This window comes from Leuresthes tenuis, unplaced genomic scaffold (genome assembly GCF_036924035.1).
Source record: "Leuresthes tenuis unplaced genomic scaffold, fLeuTen1.0.hap1 SCAF_3, whole genome shotgun sequence".
In the NCBI taxonomy this organism is placed as follows: Eukaryota; Metazoa; Chordata; class Actinopteri; order Atheriniformes; family Atherinopsidae; genus Leuresthes; species Leuresthes tenuis.
The window spans coordinates 38702601-38726943 of NW_027325357.1; the positions used below are offsets into that span (position 1 = coordinate 38702601).

Below are 24343 nucleotides of genomic sequence, written 5' to 3' on the forward strand. Positions count from 1 at the left end.
ATATAACAACCTGCTGAAGTGCTTTTATAATCAAGCATGTTGTAGCAAAGGCTGCACAGTGGTGTGGTGGTTCGCACCATTGCCTCAGCAAGAAGGTTCCAGGTTCAACTCCTGCCTGGGGTCTTTCTGTGTGGAGTTTGCATGTTCTCCCCATGTCTGCGTGGGTTCTCTCCGGGTACTCCGGCTTCCTCCCACCATTCAAAAACATACACGTTAGTGTAGTGTATTGAGAAGATACTACTAGAATGAAATGCCCCCTTGTGGTTCTTGTAAGGTTTTACCCGGTTTTGTAACCGGTGGTTCTTTGCTGTTGAACACCTGAGTAAAATCCCAGTCTGCACACCCAGTCCGGTCTCCGTCTGGCTTATTGAACCCACCTCAATATATTACAGTTAGGTTAATTGACAACTTTAAATTGTCCTTAGGAGTGAGTGTGAGCGTGTGTGGTTGTTTGTCTCGTTTGTCTCTGTGTGGCCCTGTGATGGACTGGTGACCTGTCCAGGGTGTACCCAGCCTCTCGCCCGATGACCACTAGGATAGGCTCCAGCCCCCTGCGACTCCACCGACGGATTAAGCAGGTACAGAAAATGGATGGAAGTTGTAGCAGGGACATTTGGAATACATCCAGGGCTTTGTGCTCTGAGGACCAGGCTTTGAAAACACAGAAAGTGCTTCCATTATTAAGCTTTTTGTACCACTGTAAAGCAATAAAAGTATGCAACAAAACTTTACTTTAAGAATAATCTGAATAATGTTTACACCTGCTTTAACAAAATAGGGTAGTCTTCCTCAACTCCAGTCCTGCTTCCCTGCCTCAACACACGTGGCTCAATATAATTGGTCAATAACAGGCTTGCGCAGGACTTGAGAACAAAGTGTTGAGGAGAGCCATTTCATTTCATACACTGTATTGCCTGCTATAACAACACCATTCTGTATGGATTCATAAAAAATAAAAGATAAAAAATCCAAAACATTATGAGGCTTACCAGAACTTCCAAGCACTTGTCCACTGACTTAGTCAAGTCAGTCATCAGAATCTGGGTCTTGACTACAGTGATCAGTCAGTGGACCAGAATCCTAAAAAAAAGCACATTTACAATTAAATCAGGGAAACACTTTAAGCGCAAAATCTAAACATTTCTGTACCTAAGAGTAAAATCGATGTGTGTGAATAAGCATAACTGGTGATTACATGAGTTCTTGAGTTTTCCGATACCCCGTACCCACACCTCCTCCCGCAGCATCTGAGCCCATCAGAGAAGGAGAACACATTGTTAGTAGTTGTGTCACACAGACACAACTACGTGTCATGGTATTTATCTCAGTATTCTCTATTATGAATCCTGCCTGTCTAAAGCTTACATGTCCCATTAAAACCAATGATCAAACCATTATTAACACACTACACAATCTGAATCATCTACATCAGGCACAGATGTGAAGCAATGTATAACTTTGCAACTGCATGTAAAGAAATCCTAGGTACTAATTTCAAGGTAAAAAAAATTGTTAAAGACATTCCCCTACCACACAACTAGCACTGCTCTCTGAACCTCATTATTTTCATGTGCCACACGCACAATTAGTATGTCTGTGAATTATTTATTTTCTAAGTCCTACATTTTTTAACTTTCAAACTAAACTTGCTGTTAAAGACATAGATATATGACTTGTATATAACAAAAATGACTCAAACTTTCCTAGACTTTCCACCTTTCCTCCATCAGCCTGAAGTTGCCTGTGTTAACCTCTTTAACGTCATGGCATGATTGGACTTTTAATTTTTGATTTCTTTGAACCACCTGGCAGACAAATAGAAGTTTCAGGTTATTGTGTACTTCAAGATGAGTCAGAAGCGCATACATTTAAGGTTTAAAAACTTCTCTAGTGTTCCAATTTGTTGAAAAACCATTTGGAACACCGTTCCAAATTTATACTTTTACTGTAGCCTGCACCGCCGTTTGTTCATCTAGATTCTTGGTGCAAGTTGTTTTAAGTGCCTAAAAACTACACTTGAAAACGTTGTTGAAAACAAGGTTATGTTTATTATGTTTATGCAGGAACTATTTTCTTTATACCAATCTAAAACCATTATTGTGTATCGAAGTATTGATTGTGCATTAATGAACGCCAAAGGCTCTTGGTCTGGCTATTGGCTAAAGAAGCTGTGTTCAAAGTCTGCAACAGAACACATTCTCTTAGATAAGGCTTGGAAAAAGATGACCCATCACTCTCCTTTCATTTACTGGCTTATTTTTACATAGGTCTTAAAACCCCTTGGAATCCTGATCATTTCATTCAATCCCATAGATACAGTTTTGTCATACAATTAGGCCTGCAAATATTTGGACACTGAAATTATTTTTGTGATTTCAGCAATATACCAAAAACAATTAAAGTTACAGTTAGGAAATAATATGCAAAGAGCAAAATCTCAACTTAAATTTCAGGAGATTCTTTATTCACAGCGTGAAGTTTCGAGCATTTGGAGAACAGGCTGATATTTCAGCCGTTCAGCTGTTGTTTGTTCATGGGACTTTCTGCCTCCAGCTTTTTCTTTAACAAGCAAAATGCATTGTGAACAGGTTGAGATCATCGGATCTACTCAGCTACCAAAAACCGCATCATCCTGCTAATATTGTGGCATTTGACTGAATATTTCAGCACATTGGAGTTCTGTCACATCATAAATAATACTAGTAACCCAGTGCCATTAAAAGTCTTTGCATGCCCTTGTCATCACACTGCCTCCATGTGTTTTACTGGTGATGCTGTGTGTATTGAAACGAGAGCCTTTCCAAGCCTTTTTAGTGATTTTTCTTACTATCATGGCTGAAAGAATATTGTTCTAGAATTGGTCTTTTTAACATGTTTCGCAAAGTATAATCGGATTTTTCTATACTTGAGGCTTATGAATGGTTTACAAGCATTTTTTATGACAAGCTCAGTATTGCATACTTTATTAATCTTTATTTTTTTCCCAGAATGTACCAGATAAGTTGGCTATTCTTAATGTCCCTGCTACCCTGTTAAATTGTTTTAGTTTATGTAGTAACAATAACCAGTTTAATTTGATTTGAGAACCGTTTGGACCAGATGTTGGAGGTCACAGCAACAGCTTACATATGCAAATAAATGCAAAGTACAGATCTTTGACCTGTTATTTGATGAAAAAAACGGAAAAAAAATGGAAAAAACCCCATTGCAATGGCCCACAGTCATCCATGAAAACAGCATTGTCGAATAGCATTTGCCCTTTAAGAGCATTTCTCATATGAAATAACAGTAAATCTTTTTATTTTTCTTTATATTTGGATGTGAATGTCTTTGCGGCATGAAGACTTTGCCAAAAGAAAACTTTCCAGCCGGCGTCGTCATAAAAGCTAACTCGAAGGGATGGATGGATGAAGAAAAGATGAGCGAGTGGTTGAGAGAAATTTACGTGAAGAGACCAGGTGGCTTTTTTCACACAGAACCGTCCCTGTTGATCTACGACTCCATGCGCGTCCATATCACAGATGGTGTCAAAAAACAAGTGACGAAGACTAATTCAACACTCGCCATCATTCCGGGTGGATTGACAAAAGAACTCCAGCCGCTAGATGTCAGTGTCAACAGGGCTTTCAAAGCTAGACTGCGAACTGCGTGGGAACAGTGGATGACAGAAGGCGAACACACGTTCACCAAGACAGGTAGACAGCGCCGGACGACATACGCCACCATCTGCCAGTGGATCGTAAATGCATGGGCTGATATATCAGTCTCAACTGTGGTCCGAGCTTTCAGGAAGGCAGGAATTGTCACTGAACTGCTGGACAGCAGCGACACTGACTCGATCAATGACGACTTCGAAGAGACGGAGCCGGGCACGTTGGATCCCGTATTCGCCCAGCTGTTTAATTCGGACACCGAAGAAGAAGAATTCCTGGGATTCGTGGATGAAGTATATGCGCCTTATAATACGGTGCGCTTTATATATGGACAAGGTTTTAAAATAGGCCATTCATTGAAGGTGCGCTTTATAATCCGGTGCGCCTTATGGTGCGGAAAATACGGTACAGTTAAGTCGCATCAAACACAAAAGAGCAGAACAACACTGAGCACATCATTAACCTTCAAAATAAATTCACCAAAGCAGTGAGAGTGTGTGAAATCTATTTAGCAAAGTTGGAACTTGCAAACTTTTCTGTAATTCTTTAAGACTGATTTATGAGCTTTATCTTTTTTAAAAATCAAACAACATAATAACAAAATGTAGTCAGATATTAGCTTTGGATAAAATTTAATGGAAAGCAGATGGGTTTGTGTAACCTTTCATAATATGTGTCTGTAGGTTTCCATCTGCTAATTCCAAAATTATGACTTTATAAATCTAGTTAGCTCCGTTGTACACAAAACTCATTCTGTATCATTTAGTCATGGAAGAACAAACACGTCTTATTACAAAGAATTCAATAGCGGAAAGCCCTGTTTTGAAAATCCAGTCAGGAAGTCTGCGTGGTTTTGAGGTTGGCTTGTAACACTGTTGTCAGCTCATAATAAACTGGAGTCTGGTTGCAGAAGGCAAACGCAGAGTGGCAGCAGCGCAGCTCTGTAGACTGTTCGTGGTTTTGTTGTACAACATAACCTGCATGATGTTTTATCATATTACACAGCAGCTGCCATGCTGGCCCTTTGGACTTTTCTATTCTCTAGTATAAACTTCATGTTTTGTTTTTTTCCCCTTCTTTTTTTACTTTTTAATATTGATTTCTAATGTTTCATCTGTGATGGCTAATTTAACAATCATTGATGTGGGAGTTTTGTTTCTCATAGTGGTGGCAGCATCTCTGACCAATGGTGAGTATTTGGTGTTCTTTTATTTGGCTCATCACCTGCGAATGTTCAGTTGCTAATTGTTTGCTGTTGAGGTGACTTGAAGAGAAAAATTATTTAGTGTCTGACAACTAATTAACAGATTCAACAGATTAGAAGGAGTTTGTAGAGAACTCTCCTCTTTACTTCAGTGATCATAAAAGGATTACCAAGAATAACATCTTAATTTCTGAACAATCATTTGTATTAATAAAGTCTTAAAATAAAGATACATGGAAAATGTAGCACATTTACCATGGACTGGTTTAGATTTACCATTCCATATGTAAATATCATAATCTAATGTATGATTCTCTAAATACAGTCTTCACATAAGACTGTATTCAGATATATATTCTCTGGAGGTTGAGATTCAGAACTGTTATTTTAGGCAGATACAAATTAAAGTTCTCAAAAACACTTTTCTGTTTGTTGTGATTCTGAGATATGACGCACAGACACAGTTGTGGGAGTACCTTAAGGTAAAACTTTCATTAAGCCATGGCAGGGTAATATGAATCCCACAATGTACAAAGATACAGTCTTAAAGTCATGTTATGAGAAAAGAAAATTTACATTGTTTATTGCCATTTAAGGTCAGGGATGAAAGCTCTCAAATTGTATTGATCCTACAGGTTCCTCATCTGGTAAAGATGTGAGCCAGAGGAAAGAAATGGGACTAGACAAGCTGTGCGGGCCCCTGCCCTGCAGCAGGGATGACTTTGCTGCTGCCTCTTCTCATGGTGAGAGAAAGTCCTGCTCAGGCTGTGACCTTCTGGGAGCCAGGAGGCGCACCAAGAGGTGCACATGTTACACTTACAAAGACAAGGAGTGTGTGTATTACTGCCACCTGGACATCATCTGGATCAACACGCCAGAGTAAGAGTCCCTCTCCAGACATGTTCAGTTTACCTCTTTTTGATTTTTCACTTCTTAAGCTCTGGGCTATCTCTTAAAACTTCTATATGAAATCCATCTCTGAATTCAGTCAGTACAATATATCTGAGAAGAAAGACAGTAAGAAACAATAATTCATTATCACCAGACCACAGTCAGATATATATATAAAAAAAAGCAAACAAAAGAGATAACATTATATCTGCATTTTTGCTTGATCAAAATTAGATTACATGTTACTGATGTTATTGAAACTGCTCTAAAGATTTTCAACAGTAGGTCTGTGAGAGTTAATACAGCAACATTTAGATTCCTCTTCAGAAGATACTCATGTTTGGTGAGCATGCATCTAATGCTGTCATTTATGTGGCTGCCTCACTGTAAGATCGACATGAAAGATTGTCAGGTGGATTTGACTGGGCAAGAACAATGTTCCTTTATTAGTTCTCTATAACTGTTTTTATTTAACATCAGCTTCACTTTCAGGAAGTTCCCATGATGTGATTCCACTTTAAACTTTTTAAATGCTTTCATACTAGATACAACAATGTGCAACTGAGAGTAAGGCCCATCTTCAGATTGGTAGGCAGATTTTTCTATCTTTTGTGAAGTCCAAACAGCTAGCCTCAGGCAGTGGTGGTTTAATTGGGTTCTGTAAGATTGTATAAACTTTCACTTTGTCTAATGTTAGAAAGAAGCAAGTGAAGCAATGGGAGTGGTGAATGACTGAGGGGTGAGTGAATGAGGGGCAGGACACGGGGTAGTCATTCTCTTGTCAGTTCTTTAATTACACAGCTTTCAACAGAAGTGAGGCCACTCGCGCTGCAGTTAAAGATTCACGCTGCAGTCTGCTGGTTACAGTTAATTCTATAATTGTGTGGAAGTTAGATTTCTTGATTTCTAAAAGCTTTTAAAATTCTCATCTGACTAACAGCAAAATAGTCTACAAAGATATCTAAAACAGAAAAAGCTTTTTCTTTACAGCAACACTCATGAAGTTACATTTTTCTTTTGTTTGTGTGCAGGATTTGTGACATTTGAAGTGAATCAATATATTTTTTCTTCTTCTTGCACATAACATTCTATTGTTATTGACAACACCATCTTATACTCTGAATGATAATACATCAGTCTGTTTTCCATTTCCTTACAATGTGTATGTTAGCACAGGTGTACCTTGTTTTCCCTTTGAGTTGTATGATGCAGCCATGTATGCAATACACCTGCTATTGATCAACTTGTTTTTGACTTAACTATGAATCCATAACTTTATATTTAGACTTGCTAAAGGTGAAAGAAAAGAAAAAAACGTAATCAAACGATTTAGGCTGTATTTTCAAACATATTGACTTTTGTCCTCAAACAATATTTTACTCTAGTTTTGGTTGTAACAGCTGCAGCTAATAATTGAGAGCACAATTTTTTTTTTTAAGAATTTGCCAGGTGATAACATAAATTTGATTTAAAGCTGTACCTGGCAAAATTGTAAATAATAAATTAACATTTAACATAAGACTATTGACTTATGGTAGTCATTTATTGGACATGTGGGAGTATTTAAGAATGTAAAAAAAACTTACATTTAGAGATAATGTTGACCAGATACTATGGCATATTCAGAAGTTCCCATTAATTGATTGCATTTCAGCTCTATGGGGCCTCACAAGGTTTTATCTTGAAATGAACGTGAAGGATCTGGTCAAATTTTGTATTTTTTTTTAAGGATCAGGATTCAATGCAAAAAATTTTTTATTTTTTTTTTTAAAGTCACCAATATGCCCTGAAAGATCACTGGCATTGACAAGTACATAGTTTTCAATAGATAGTGGAAATAAAGATATATTTGTTATGTGTGTGCACCACTGATTACACTGAGCTGATAGTTTAGATATAGAAAGAGCAAACTTGTAGAGTAAATACAGCAGTCTTGCAATAAATAAGGATTCTAATGTTCAGTTGTTACTAGTGAAAGGGCCAATCAAATTCAACTGTATGACCATTTTTCATTGCTTGAAAAATTGTTTGGTGCTGTTGAAATACACTGCATGATCATTTTTTCCCATTCTTACTGATGTAAATGAGAATAGTCAAAATAACAGACCAGAGTCAAAAGTATAGTTCAGTATATATAAACAGCATCACAAATTGCAACATTCAAAAAGATCAAACTTTCTAATCAGCTCTCCAATATGGATTTAAAAAAAATCATTTTACACAGCAGTTTTCCCCCCTGAAACTTACATAGATTTGCTGTTTTTGGCCTGACAACCAATGAACACACATGCATGTGCATAAAATGGAACCACAACTACTTACTAAAAATAAAACAAAAAGTCAACTTTTTAACCTTCATGAGGCTTGATGTCGATGGTTAAGGTAGTTTATTTTATTTTTTCATGTTTTCAGGTCTTCCTTAGACCTTGGTAAGAACAACAGATGGAAAATCTGAGATGGCTTATGTACAGTTCTGTAAAGTGTGGACAGTATTGGATAGACATCTCAATCCCAAGCTATTTTTAGGGACAGGTTGTATAGCCACCCCTGTTGTTAATTTTCCTACACTTTGCTTTTTTTTATTCAAACATTATAATATGATTCCCATGGGGATAAATTATAAACAGACTATATATAATACTGCAAGAGTGCAGGTCAGTGATTCAAAGTTTAAGACGGGAAGAAAAATCATAACACACTAGGATCTAAACCTGTTATTTTAGTCAAGTTATTAATGTGTTGGTGAATCAAATTATGTTGGACATGAATACAGATATTTGCTTCTGAAATGACCCCACTGCGTTCTATTAAAACAATGAAGGATTTGCCAGCAAAACCGTAATGAAGGGATCAAAGAGCTGAAGGGCGAATATGTAAACCTCAACCTGTGTTTCCATGTCATATAATAGAGCAGGTACCAATTATGTAGCATGTGACAGTGTTCAGTCAGCCTGAAACTCATCCATCACCATGAGTGCTTAGGTAGCAAAGTGAACTATGTCTGCAGTTCAAAGAAAACAAGGTACTATACAATCTTTCACTGTGAGATTCTTCAATTGTTTTCTCTTTTAGGCCACTTGAACACAGCAAAACTAAACAAGACTATAACAAGATTAAAGGGCAAGATCGAGGTGATGACTTCATCATAAGCAAGTAGAAATAACAGCAAAGCACACAACATGAAAGTCAAACTCTGATTCACAACCTATGGTGTTCTTTTTATTTTTTATTGTAATGTTTTTTTTTAATGTATTACCAAGACCTGGAAACTCAGAAGAGACACAAGGCAGGTTTTGATAAACTGTAGAGACCTCCACCTTTAAACTTACCATTTAGACAACTTATCTGGAACAGAAAGAAACTGAAAAGTAAACACAGACTGTAGCCATACAGCTCGAAACATTCTTATCAGTATTTTTGGTTCCTGTAACTTCAGTTTTACTTTAGAATTACATTGTTTTGGCAACCTGTCTGATTGTTTAACAGCTTGTGCAACAGGTGTGATATGATGTGACAGTGTTTCAAGATTTAAGCACCGACTATAATTCAATGAGTGCAGTGTTCTGCAACAGATAAAAACTTGAGTTGCAATAAACTCCTAGTGTTTACTCCCTGAGCTCCGGTTGCTATCAGAGAGCTCTTTGAAATTTTATGGGCATTTGATGCATTCTCAACCATTATTAAAATTAAATCATCATTAAATTGGCCTCTTTTTCGTGAACTCAATGATCATGAGCTTTGTCTTTTCATATACTACTCAGCATGGGGTGTAAGAGAAGAGTTGTGTGGTTAGAGTAAGTTTTATGATCAAAGTATGTTTAAGACAAAATAGGTTGAAGTCAAAGAGCTGCACAGTAAAATTTTAGCAAACCAACAACAATAGAACAATAAAAACAGAGTAAATAAAACCAATAGAATATAATAAACAAACTAAAAAGAGTAAAATGATATTCTAGTTGAAATGCAATTAAACATAATGGACAAAACCAAGGTGTCAAGCTCTTTCTAAATCAAATCTTTCTGAAGCCTGTTATAGACTCTTTGAACTATCTAAAGTCTGACCACCTCTTACACGAATAGATAAGTTGTTCCATAACTTATAAGCAGCCACTGCAAAGACATGATCACGTCCATTTTTGTAACTGGATCCATGGGACATCTAAAAGCATGGGATCAGTTGACCTCAGTGTTCTAACTGGAGTATAACGAAATAAAAGTTCCTTTAGTGGGTGGAGCCAGACCATTTAGAGCCTTAAAAAGCAGCAATAGAATCCTAAAATCAAACTTCCAAGGAGTGGAATGTGGAACCAGTCGAATGAGGCTAACAATGGGCTTATATATATATATACCATATAAGTTTTTTGCTCCTGTTAAAAGTCAAGTCTGCATTTTGAGTGAGTGATTTTTATAGACTCTCCAGGGGAAAGATAGGGATTTACTTTTTTTTTTCAGATGATTGATTATACAAAGCCAAGGGCCCAGGACAACTGTCCAAGACTATGAGGCAGTGAATGGAAGGCTTTTTGTTGCTATCTTGAAAAATAGCAATGCTAGCTTTTAATATGTATGTCATGTAGTTGGTGCTGTTTGTTCTGTCTTTCATTAGGGTTAGGGTGAACAAAGTTTAAAACTTAAAGTCTCCCTCTGCTAAAAGTCATGCTTATAACCTTTTTACGATGTCCATAAAATGCGTCAGACGACACAGTATCATGAGCTAGATCAGCCATCAATGCTGTCGCCGGGGATTTCTGCCTTGAATCTGCAGAAAAACAGTGAGAGAGGTGATGTCAGACAGCCCTTATGTTCAAGGTAGAATACTGGAATCCTAACTGCTTGTGGGATGGGAATGGGGAGCTATTTAACATGTGTTATGGAAACTGATGAAATGAGAACCTAGTGCAAGTTAGAGTGCGAGGACAGGAGAGGATTAGTGGGGGCAAGCGGATGCTGCTCAGAGAGCAGCAGGGTCTCGATTAGGGCTGACCGGGCAGTTAACTGTTAAGATATTAGTGGTGCCAGATTACAAATCCCTATTCAATGAATAAGGAACAATTATTTGAGTTATACTCATGGCATTTTCTTTTCTTTTAAGATGAGCATTAATTTGTATTAATAGCTGCTGGAGTATTTTAGGAATACAATAGTGTTAAGAAAAAGAAACACTGGACATGAGAGTTTTACCAAAAAAGTCTACAATCATAATTTCATGGTCTCATATTGTTAAAAGTGGAACTGGCATCATAAAACAAGCCATCATGAAAATGTGCTCAACTTCAGTAGATCTACTGACCTTATCACACAACACATAGAAATAATTATTTTCCTTAGCTATAAGTCTACCAGATGGAAAACTATTGAGGAAATACTTTACGTAATGCCTTCTGCGGTGGTAATATTAGAGGACAGTATATTGTTTGAATAAAATACCAGTTACTGTAATGTCTCCAATAAATAAAATAATACATAGTGTCAGCATGTTATGCAACCAGCATTGCTAATGTTACCATTAGTTTTGAAAAACAAATAAAACAAAAATAGTTTTTATGACTCCTCGTTTCCTGGCACAATCTGAGCTTTGCTTGAGCTTTTGATAGCATTCATAGCATGCTATGAACACTAATGAAAATAATTTCAGAAATATACACAATACTGTAAATTATGCTGCTTAGCACCATGTGTAGAACAAACTTGATTATACTACATACAAGTGTGTTTTCATGTTTATTATAGTTCAGACGTGTATCTCCTGCCTCACTTATGCAAGGCTGTTGCTACCCCCTCAGCACTTGAGAGACAGTTTAGTCTGTGCACACACTTGTGTTAACGTTTAAGGCATAAGTAAAAGGTAGACGTGGAGTAAGTTTATAATGACAATACATATAGACACACCTAGAATCAGTCGGGCAGTACTCAAACCAGGTAACAAAAGGTAGGGGTGGGGGAATTTCCGAATCTTAGATGTGTTGCTATTCGGATGTGGATGACTCTGAACTGATTCACAAACGTCCAAATTTTAAAAACTTGAGAGCCCTGTGGACGCGCCAGTTGGATGTGATAACATTCAGTGGCAGTCCTGGCTTGTTGTGCACCCTGGGCGAACACCCCCCTCTGTGCCCCCATCCCCCTGGCAAACACACCAACACCTCATTGTTCCTGCCAACCCCACCACCATGCACACAGCGGACAAGACACATTATTCTGCACAAACTACCTCTTTATTCAAATAATAATAATAATAATAATAATAATAATAATAATAATAATAATAACACAAATGACACAAACACACACAAGTGAATGTGCATAGACACACCTGAAGAACCAAGTAAGTCTTAATCCAAACAATCAACAGACAACAGTGGAGACACCTTTGGCTGAGGAGGCAGATGGCTTTTCTTCCTGAGAGTCCTGGACCATTTCTGGAGAGGCCTGTGAGGCTGAGGAGGTACACAGCTCATCATTCTGACTTGAGGCAGAGAGTGCTCCAAAATATTTGCCCTTGAATTTACATTAAAATACAATATATAAGTCTAATACACTGAACATGCATCAGTTACCCAGTTAAAATAAATATGCCATTATAAACAATTTATTAAACTTTCAGAATGCACAATACAATAGTTAACACCCAATTACCTAAGCATAACATACTCGAAATTATTCAAAAAGCTATATCATAAAGTATAGCTTACAAAATGTTAGACGTTAGATAGAGACAGGGGAACTTTTTATAATTTATAATCAAAATTTCTAAAGTTTTAAAGTTTTAATGTAAACAGCTAGTTCACAGTGGAACTAATGAAATAAAGCCAATAGTTTTTGGCCACACACTGCCTTTATCAGGGCTTAACAATGAAATGAATGTATATAAATAATAGCACAACATAGCTAATGTTGCTACTTCTAGCTATTATTAGCAAAGGCTAATAAACGCACAAATTCACATTAAGCTATTGCTATCTGTTTCATTGCATGCTTAATACTCAGAGACACTGATATGACGGCAGAATGCATACCTTCTTCTGTCCTTTTCTATTCTTCTTATTTCCTTCTTCTCCTCAACTGTTTAATTTCAAAATTGATTTTATGTACATGTGACATTATTGTGGTTATTAACCTATGTTTCCCTGTTCCAACAGATATCCTTTGAATGGCGTTATGGTGTTTTTCCCCCCTCTTTTCCCTCTTTTCTGTCTTCTCAAACCCCAGCTGGTCGAGGCGGATGGCCACCCTTCCTGGTTCTGGTTCTGCCAGAGGTTTCTTCCTGTTAAAAGGGAGTCGTTCCTTTCCACAGTTGCCACAGGCACGCTCAGGACGGGAGATTGGACTGAAGACACATTTCGGTGCAATCTGTTGGTTTCCTTAGCTAGGATATTAATTTTTTGAATTAGCTCTATATGAATTAATTGGATTATGATTACAATGAATTGAATTCCAATTGGCTTGAATTGGACTATATTACTTAAGTGCCTTGAGATGACAATTGTTGTAATCTGGCGCTATATAAATAAAATTGAATTGAATTGAATTGAACTGGGTACTTGGCAGCTTTTTTTAACCTTTTATTTTCCATCCTTCATTGAGCACGCACTTGACTTGAGAATCAAGAAGGAAAAGGAAAAGGAAAGGCCTCTGACGTAATCCGCGTCTGTCTTCTGCATGATGCGCTGTACGGTTTTAGCTTCCTACAGATTGTTGGAACTAGAAAAACCCAAGCAGTCGAATCTGTATATCCAGCTATAAAAATAACTGAAGCTTCGGCTCGCCTTCGTCCCCCACTAAGTGCAGACTTCTCGTGCCCTTTCACAGATTGCGCCCTGGGCGATTGCCCACTTCGCCCATGGGAAAAAAACGCCCCCGATTACATTTATGGATGGTGTTTGTTACTTGTAGTTTTAAAGTTTTAGTTTAATTTCAGCCTCCTTTGTGTTATTTTTGAGACAAATTGAAGCCCATACAGCTAACCACCTCCCCGTGAGATCCGAACAGTTCCTTTCCTATGGAGACACTTTGGCTTTCTACAACGTCAGCGGCAGAAGCGAATTGGACAAGAGCCACGTTATCACAACGTTTTCAAGGTGTAGTGCAGGGAATTATGATCCTCCGTGAACATGTTTTCTTTTATTTTGAAAATTAACCGGATGTTTAGTTTTTTGGGGGCGACTTCCTGTCCCTCAAATTAGCTCTGTGCTGTTACGGTGTTCTTCGGCGTCCGGCAAAAAATGTAAGCTCTATATCTGCTGTGGAGGCTCCTGTGGAGCCGGTGGAAGCATGAAACGTATGAGCTCAGCTGCAGTGCTGGAGCACAGACGCAACACACACGCATCATGGCAAAGTAGAATGAATTATCTATGTAGTATTTTGATGATAAGCTTTTAAGACACAATCTGGGAACATGTTAACTTGTATCAGTATCTGATCTTGAACCTTCTCTACCATGAATATTCCTATCCGGAACCAGGATCTGTCTATAATCAAAACCCAACCCATTTTCTGACCTTTACAGTAGTAACAAACAGTTCTGATAAGTGGGAAGTAGTTTTTACCATTTTGTCTGTCCTGATGATGGAGAGAAAGAAACATATATTTCAACATTTTCCCAAATGTCTGTGGTTCATAGAGCTCCAGCTTGTCATTTTGGCTTTGCTATTGTACAGCTGTTTCTGATTTGTTCTGGAAATTTTTTTTCTTTCTTAATTTGTTAATAGTAATCTTTATATAATATCATGTGGGTTTATCAGCCTAAATGCAACAAAAGTGAGACTGCAGACCTGCTAACAAGGGTTCAAATTCAACAGCGTATCTGGAATAAATCACCGAACTGTGAAGTTTATTTTTAGATTTTTTTGATCAGGTTTACTTGACCAAATTTTTGTTCACGATGTCACATATTCAATACAATGTGTGAGCATTTTTTTATTTTTATGGATTGGTTCTACCATCACAACTACAGACCTTACTCTCCCGTCCCTGTCAGAAACTATATTTAGTGCATATTAACTCTGCTTAAATCAAATGTGCTTTTCTAGTCTAACTGACCACTCAAAGGGCTTCACTACATGCCGCATTCACCCCACTCACATAGCATGTCTTAAGATACACATAACTACGTGCTTTCTAATCATTCACACACATTCATGGGGTTCAGTGTCTTGCCCAAGGACGCTTCGACATGTATCCTGGGGAAGCCAGAGTCGAACCACCGACTTTCCGATTGGTGGGCGACTGCTCTGCCTCCTGAGCTACAGCCGCTATGAAAGTTTTTTTAACTTTAATGAAATTAAGTAGTTAAATTCCCCTTCAAAACAAAAATCACATCAGGGCACCATACAGAGAAAGTAAACAAGTTCATTGCAAATCGCATTCGATGCATTCCAGTGTCATTGAATAATGATCCAATTCAGTTGGAGGGTTTTTTGGTATTCATATGATGAAGCCCAGGGCCAAACTGACATCATCTAGAGACCACCTCTGGCCCTCAGGCTATATTCTGCCCATGTATAATATATCTAAATTTCTATTTCGAAATTGTAATAAAAAAAACTCCCCGAATTATGTTGAAGCTCAGTCTCATAACATAAAAAAAAGAGTTACTTTCCTCTGATGCTAAGGAATCACATAAACCTTAATCATTCATATAAATTCATACCATATTACTGTTAAATTAGATGATGCAGATGTACTTATCAATCTGGTAATGTTCTGTCTGGTCATTTTTTAGGTACACCGTACCATATGGCATGTCCAGTTACCAGAGTTCCTTGCGTAAGAGGCGCTCCTCTGAGATTGAGTTGGGGAGGAGAGGAGTGAACACCCAGCGATGTGCATGCTCACTACAGACTGACTCTGACTGCAGCAGCTTCTGCATGAACAGGTACATGGGTTGGAGAAAAATAAACAAATGCAATGTTTAGCATTCACCATAGATACTGCATTTCAGCAGTGAACTTTGGTACAACATTTTTCTCCATGTTTCCAATAGAAAATATACATCACAATAACCTGAAGTTGCCTGCCAAAATCAAGTTGAGACTTCCTCTTATCTGCAAGTAACCTTACACATTTTCCATGCTCATTTTAATTTACCAGTATTACATTATAGCTAACTGAAAGGTTACCGACCTCTCCAATGATCCCCTTGTTCATACTGGTGGTCTAGTGTTTACTTCTAGCTTTAAATATGATCATTAAAGCATTTCTGTAGAATAAGCATGATGGCAGCATATAAAGTCAAATTTCATTTCTGAGTGATGAAGTGAGACTCAGATGGTCGTTCTAAGATGACCCAACCTGATGTATATCTTATAGATGCTCAGCTATTGATTTGTCCTTGTTTTGTGATTAATAAGTACGGTCATGTTGTTGTTCATTAAAAAAAAACTGAGTTTTGTTCTTTAGGAGACACCAATGTCTTTATGGTTTTCCCTTCTTCATTAGGTTGGCTGCTTACTATATATCAATCAATAAATACACTTACTGCCATTTACTCTGAGGAACTCTTACTAAATAAAAATAGTTTTCATTTAAAATAAAAAAAAAAAATCAAATAAATTAAAAAGATGTGCCTGTAAGTGTCTGTATTTTTTTTCCCAGCAGGCAGAAGAAACCATCCCCCACAGCACCTAAAACAGATAAGTGGACACCAAATTTACCCAGACGGCGTGTCTTGAAATCAACATATAAATGACATGCCTATAATCTGAATGGTGGAAATAGAAAAAGATGGGAAAGGTAACGTGTATATCTACGTTTCTGTAGATGGAACGATGTTTGTAATGCCTTTAATTGGACGAATAACCATGGAGCTGCTTTTACAAAAACTGAAAGAGAGGTTCCAGTAGGGATGTTGATGGAACGCCCCTCACCCATGTTCTCTATCTACTCGGCAGGTGCTAATGATTGTTTCCATTACACTGTCTTAACTGAAGATGACTCGCATGGCTTGTGTTTCTGGACCATAAAAGGGTTTTGTTAAAGTATACAATCACATATTTCTGTGATGTAGAGGCTGGTTCAAGAGCTACCATCTGTCCCTGCCTTGACAAACTACATGGTTCAAGCACTGAACAGAGGAACTGCACACTATTACATTTCACCCATAGGGCAACATTAGCATGTCACAATGACTTCATTCCTACCCCTGACTTGTTGTTAAAAGCATGAATGAGATTGATGAAGGCAGACGAGCTGGAAAGAAATGTCAGTCGTTCATTTTATGCAATGTTTTACAAGCTGAATCTATGCCAAAGTCTGGTGTCTGTCTTTTCAATAGGCCATCAATTATCTAGTGGCTGTACACATGTAGAATTATGTATATATAATAAGATGCTATGTATAAAATTACATATGTGATCAAACAAATCAATAGTCCTGTCATGAAAAGAATAATTGTGTGCCACGGTAAATTTATGATTTGATTTACCTTGCTTTTTTTGTCATTTTTTTCATTTGTGCCACAAAACAATTCCTCAGTTAGTAAACCATCTGCTCATGGTGCTATGTTGTTACATAAGACAACATTTAAACAGTTTATTCAAGTTATGCATCCAATGCCTATGCTGCAGAATTGCAGTAGTGATTAAATCCCAAACAACCTTCAAACATAATGTCAAACAGTGATGTCCCTGTGCCTATGGTCAAAAAATTCTCAACTGCAACATGAAGAAATTTTGTGCATCAGTATTGAAGTCCAGAAAATACTGTTTCTAGATTAATATCAGGGAAACTAGGTCAAATTTTCATAGAATCTGCCAGGCTCAGCAGCCTTCCTACAGGTTGTGTTGTAATAAAATATATGATTTGTTCCTTTTACAGGGACCTCCTGGGTGAAAACAGTAAAACCGATACATTCATGACATTGTAGAATTGCACTGTATCAATTTTCTTTGGCATAAGGCTTATCTGAGGTGTTGCTCAGCATGACAGGATTGTACTCTCAGCACAGCTTATTTTCTGCTTAAGTGATCATTCTGGGGCTGTTTCCAACAAATCCATGTGAAGAACATTCCACATGCATTCTTGTACCCACTTTGCCCACGTGTGTTATAAAAGAAACGTTTGAGCCAAAATGAACACATTTAAAATTATTTTAGCTGGATAAGATCGAATCAGGTTTGAGCTCTTTCGTTGTCTTTTCCTCTTCTAAAAACGCTTGGTATTAGTCTTGCTTTTCAGAGTATAATAAAAGTGCTACTGTTCATCATCAGGAATGTGCTGGGAAAAAAACAAACACTTCAGGAGAAACATAGATGTGGTGTGCTTTAGTAAAACTGTACTATAGATAAGATGCCAATTCTTTTGTACAGACCAGATTTTTTCATTGCTGAACACTGCATCAGATTTGATCTTGTTGACTGCTTTGATTATTGATCCCTGTAACAGAACGAGAACTGAACAAAAATGGAACTGAATGCATTTGTTATCCAAATACATTCAGTTCTATTTTTTAAAGGCTAGATATAATACATTAAATGAAGAAGGCACCTAATACTTCTTTTACTAAAATGATACAAAATTGTTATTTGAATAGTTAAAAACAGCTGGGTTTTTTTAGTTCTTCAATTCTCAGACCACAGTCACGACCGCTTCTTATTGAGGGAGTCAAGGTGGAGGCTGTGGACTTATACAGGTACCTCGGACTGTGGCTGGACAGCAAGCCGGACTGGACCTGTAACACTGACCACTTGTACAGGAAGGGACAGAGCCGGCAGTACTTTCTGAGGAGGCTGCTGTCGTTTAACATCTACAGGAAACTCCTGTGGATGTTTTATCAGTTAGTGGTCGCAAGTGTCCTGTTTTAGACCTTGGTGTGCTGGGGGGGCAGCATATCCAAGAAGGACACATCCAGACTGGACAAACTGATCAGACGGGCTTGCGCTGTGGCCCAGCCTGAAGCTGGACTCTCTGGTGACGGTGACAGAGAAGAGGACTATGGACAAACAACTGGACATTATAGACAATGCCAGTCACCCTCTGCACACCGTCTTCAGCGAACAGAGGACCCTGTTCAGTGACAGACTGCTCCTTCCCAAGTCCAGGACCAACAGACACAGAAACTCCTTTGTCCCTCATGCCATCAAACTGTACAACTCCTCTCTGGGGAGGAGGAGGAGGGGTAGCAGGAGGTAGAGGAGAGAAAGGAGCTATAGGATTTCTTTATTTTGTTAGTTAATTATATTGTTTTCTATCTTGCATGTGTATAATTTTTATTCTAATTTTGCTATTTTTTCTTTGATGGGCTGCCAGAGTCTGAATTTCCCTGTGGGAACCTCCCACAAATAAAGTTTATCTGAATCTGAATCACTCTGGAAAGGATAAAGAGACTAAAAAAATATCCTCATGTCTCTCATCCATACAGCCTAGGGCTGCTCACTTTGGCTCCAACAGTGTTTTTTCAGTTGCACATAAAAAATTAAAAAAATAGCTTTGGGCGCAAAGGGTTAAGTAATTGTTTTGAGAGCTTTTCCATATTGTATATACATTAATTTATTATGGGCATGCCAAGAAATGGCATGACCATATTGCAATTCCGTTTTTTTTTTTTTTTTTTAGGGAGGTTTTAGGTAAATACTTACTTTTAAATATTTACTTTTTTTGTAGTTAGTTAGTGGGGAGGTGCAAAACGTCCCGAACGTGCCCTTTTGGCAGGCACATATTGCGATGGTTCTAAACGGCCCGAAAGGCCTATAAGTAGGTAAAAAAATAAACACAGGGGGTGCGTGCCAAGAATATACCTGAAAAAAATATGAGGAAAAAAAAAAGACGTACGATAAAATTCGGAAAAACCTATATGTTTGGCCCATATTGCGATGGTGCTAAACGGCCCGAAAGGTCATTAGGTTAAAAAAATAGACACATGCCTAGAACCTCCCTGAAAAAAAATCGTGAAAAAAAAAAAAACGTCCGAAGAAATTTGAAAAAACTTGTTTGTTAGGCTAATATTTAGATTTTGTTTCGGGCATTTTTGCAATTCAGCCTTTCACTAGGTAAAAAAAGTAAACACCCTTTGCGGAGCAGTGGACGCATGCCAAGAACTTCCCTGAAACAAAATTGCGAAAAAAAAAAAAGTCCATTTTACATGTAAAATTAGGCTACTTTAGCTAGCATTTTGCTAACAAGCTAAAATCGTTAAAAGCCCGCTGCCAAGCAGATATATCTGATATATTAAAAAAAAATCCCCCCAAAAAAAAACACGGCCGAAAAAACTTGGGAAAACATGAAAAAAGAAGGTGATTTATTAGTATCTAGAAAAGTTTCCCTTTTCTTTTATTATTATTCCGCACGCTTTTTCGTCCGTTAATGCGGCTCGAACCGCAATGTGAAGCCACGCATGGCATACATCAATACGTGCGTCTCCACGATGCCTCGATGGGCATTACGTTTATTGTTCAAAAGTGTTACCGTGGCAAAGCTAGGTGTCGAAAACCGGAAAAAAGGTCGAAAATTTGCGCGCTTATCGCTCGGCTATACTTTATCGTAGAGACGTCGTTCAAACTTTCAAAGACTCAGGCTGATGGGTACTAAGCGCCAGTACATCCATTATGCGAATTATTACGCTTTTTGAGATTTTGAACTTTTAATTTTTAAAAACCGTCATTTTTACTTTGACCGCTTGTTGCTAGGCAACAGGTTGTCTTAGAGACATCATTAATATATTCCACGACTCGCCCCACTGTGGACTACAACATATTAAAATCTCATGAAGCTGTGATACATTTTTTTTTTTTTTTTGTCGAGTCATCCCAATGCATTTCTATGAGGATTCTGAACATTTTGTTACCACGAAAACGAAAAAAATTAATCTGTTAATTCAGCCCGAACCGAAACTCGCAACCCACGTAATGCATACGTCATTACGTGTGTCTCCATCGTGCCTCGATGGGCCTTACCTGGTAGAAGCCAGGAAGCGAAGAAATTTGGACGCTTATTGCCTGGCCGAACTTTATCGTAGAGACATCATTCGTGCGTTCAAACACTTGAGTCGCTTCGTACTAAATGGTCATTAAGCCTCGTTACGCTAGGTGCTCCGGTTTTTGCGATAGCTAAGTTTAAATTTTTTAAAAAGTGTAAATTTGATTTTGGACGCTTGTTGCTAGGCAACAGGTCATTTTAGAAAAATCATTAAAATGTTCCCCAACCCGGGACGCGTTGTACTACAACATATTTCAGTCTCATTATGCTGGCTATTACGGTTTTTGAGAAATTTAACGTTGAAATTTGCCCAACCGTTAACATGAGGCTTGTTACCGTGGCAACACAAATCCTATGCATTCCTAAGGGGGAGCCTAATGATTGACATGCTGATTTTGGAGAGGTTTTGCTTGGCCAAACTTTATCGTACAGACATCGTTCAAACATTTAAAGACTCGGGACAGTTTGAACTACAACATACTTAAGTCTCGTCAGGGTGGCATTTACAATTTTTGAAAATTTTCAACGTTAATTCTATCGTTATTTGAATGCTAATGAATACACATGCTGATTTCGGAAGCCTTTAGCTCGACCATAGTTTATCGTACACACATCGTTCATACATTTAAAGACTCGGGACGATTTGGACCACAACATATTGTAACCTCATAAGCAAAGCAGCAAGGGGGCAGAAATATAATATAATATAATATAATATAATATAATATAAAAAAATTATTTATTCAACAACAGACTTAAAAAACACAAGACGTTTCGGTGTTCATCCAAACACCTTCCTCAGTTGTTGGAAGGTGTTTGAGGAACTGAGGAACTTTTTTTAAAGCCCTTCACTGACATTTATGACAGGCAATTTTCCAAACCAAGATGAACTAAGATGAACCTTCCAACCTTCCAAACCAAGATGAACCAAGATTAACCTTCCAACCTTCCAAACCAAGATGAACCAAGATTAACCTTCCAACCTTCCAAACCAAGATGAACTAGAACTCAAGTGCCAATTATTGGCATTTCTTCACGAGGGTATGCTTGCACAATGCCACTTTTTTCTCATGTCATGTATTTAGGAACTTCAGTTTCAAGCCGTTTACTTTTGGGGACAGTTTAAGTCCATCCAGCTCCAGAAAAAGTTTTTGAAAGACTTCAAAAGTGTTGCGCAAAGTGGGAGGGTATGCCAAGTTCAGGGTATAAATCAGTCCCATGGGCAGTGAGCAAGCTTTGGCAGTACTTGTGCACCCTTGCAAAATCTCATGGTCTTCAACAAGGATTGAGACATCAACTGGATCCTCATCAGCACCATGGACAAGGAGTATTTTGAAAATGTGGTTACTGACATCACTCCGGCTGTCCTCCTGCATACAATGTACAACAAAAAAGTTATTGAGAGTTATTAAAATATTATTGAGAATCGAATAAAAAAAAAACTGCATTCAGAGTATACCTGTTCCTTTGAGCACTTTCACACCAGACTTTTTGTTATCATGCATACAATATTTTAAACTTGCCTGAATAATGAAAATGATGAGTTGACTTGCGTCCTGTTGTTAAATATAAACAAATTTTAATAAGATTTAATAAGAAATAAACTGCAACGAGAACAAATGTAAATTAACATTTTGTTTTGTCTCGCTAAATGAAACAGCACAGACGTTCATCAGCCCCCCATTCTAAATGAACAATGTTGATTTACTAATGTAACATTACTTCACGACGCTGAAGTTGGCATCTGATTCACAGCTTCCGATTTGGGAATTAAAGGGATGGGCATAAAGGGCCATTTCACTGCATTTTTTGCATTTTGATCACCCTAAACCAGGTCCTGCAAGGAAACTGAAATAGTTACACTCCTCAAATCTGGATGGAATTATTCTAAAGAGGCTGTAGATTAATAAAAACCTTGTTTGAGATTTGTGAAACCTTTTTCTGATCCTCCCCCCTGAGCTGTCACCTTATCGTGGTGGGGGAGTTTGCGTGCCCCAATGAGTCTGGGAGCTATGTTGCCCGGGGCTTCAAGCCCCTGGTAGGGTCACCCAAGGCAAACAGATCCTAGATGAGGGACCAGACAAAGAACAGCTCAAAAGACTCCCTATGATGAACAAAAAATTTGGACCTCGTGATCCCTTGCCCGGATATGGGACACCGGGGCCTCCGCCCGGGGGTGGGTCCCGGCAGCGGGCGCCTGGTGGCCGGGCCTGTGCCCATGGGGCTCGGTCGGGCATAGCCCGAAACGATGACGTGGGTCCCCCTTCCGACGGGCTCACCACCCGTGGGAGGGGCCAAGGGGGTCGGGTGCTATGTGAGCTGGGTAGCAGCCAAAGGCGGAGGCCTTGGCGGTCTGATCCTCGGCTACTGAAGCTAGCTCTTGGGACGTGGAATGTCACCTCTCTGTTGGGGAAGGAGCCGGAGCTGGTGCGCGAGGCTGAGCGGTTCCGGCTAGATATAGTCGGACTCACCTCGACGCACGGCTTGGGCTCTGGAACCAGTCCTCTTGAGAGGGGTTGGACTCTCTTCCACTCTGGAGTTGCCCGTGGTGAGAGGCGCAGAGCAGGTGTGGGCATACTTATTGCCCCCCGGCTGTGTGCCAGTACATTGGGGTTTACCCCAGTGAACGAGAGGGTAGCCTCCCTCCGCCTTCGGGTGGGGGGACGAGTCCTGACTGTTGTTTGTGCCTATGCGCCAAACAGCAGTTCAGAGTACCCACCCTTTTTGGAGTCTCTGGGAGAGGCACTGGAGAGTGCTCCTACCGGAGACTCCCTTGTTCTGCTGGGGGACTTCAATGCTCACGTGGGCAATGACAGTGAGACCTGGAGGGGTGTGATTGGGAGGAACAGCCCCCCCGATCTGAACCAGAGTGGTGTTATGTTGTTGGACTTCTGTGCCAGTCATGGACTGTCCATAACGAACACCATGTTCAGGCATAAGGGTGTCCATATGTGCACTTGGCACCAGGACACCCTTGGCCGCAGTTCGATGATCGACTTTGTGGTTGTATCATCGGACTTGCGGCCGTATGTCCTGGACACTCGGGTGAAGAGAGGGGCGGAGCTGTCAACTGATCACCACCTGGTGGTGAGTTGGCTCCGCTGGTGGGGGAGGATGCCGATCAGACCTGGCAGGCCCAAACGTATTGTGAGGGTCTGCTGGGAGCGTTTGTCAGAATCCCCCGTCAGAAGGAGCTTTAACTCCCACCTCCGGCAGAGCTTCAACCATATCCCGGGGGAGGTGGGGGACATTGAGCCCGAATGGGCCATGTTCCGTGACTCCATTGCCGAGGCAGCTGATCGGAGTTGTGGCCGTAAGGTGGTCGGTGCCTGTCGTGGCGGCAACCCTCGAACCTGCTGGTGGACACCAGTGGTGAGGGAAGCCGTCAAGCTGAAGAAGGAGTCCTATCGGGCCTTTTTGGCCAGTGGGACCCTGGAAGCAGCTGATAGGTACCGACAGGCCAGACGGGCCGCGGCTTCGGCGGTTGCTGAGGCAAAAACTCGGGCCTGGGAGGAGTTCGGTGAGACCATGGAGAACGATTTCCGGACGGCCTCGAAGAGATTCTGGTCCACCATCCGGCGTCTCAGGGGGGGGAAGCGGCTCACAGTCAACACTGTTTACAGTGGGGACGGGGCTTTGCTGACCTCAACTAGGGATGTTGTGAGTCGGTGGGGGGAGTACTTCG

At 39.4% G+C, this 24343-nt stretch overlaps 1 protein-coding gene across 1 annotated transcript; it reads left to right on the plus strand.

Moving 5' to 3' along the window:
* Positions 1 to 4772: 4772 nt before the first annotated feature.
* Positions 4773 to 16618, plus strand: LOC140303990 (endothelin-3). The gene is made up of 4 exons (XM_072383000.1): positions 4773 to 4842; positions 5493 to 5736; positions 15470 to 15622; positions 16342 to 16618. The coding sequence occupies exons 1-4, from the start codon at positions 4773 to 4775 to the stop codon at positions 16433 to 16435; spliced, it is 561 nt and encodes a 186-aa protein (XP_072239101.1). The 3' UTR covers positions 16436 to 16618.
* Positions 16619 to 24343: the final 7725 nt, after the last annotated feature.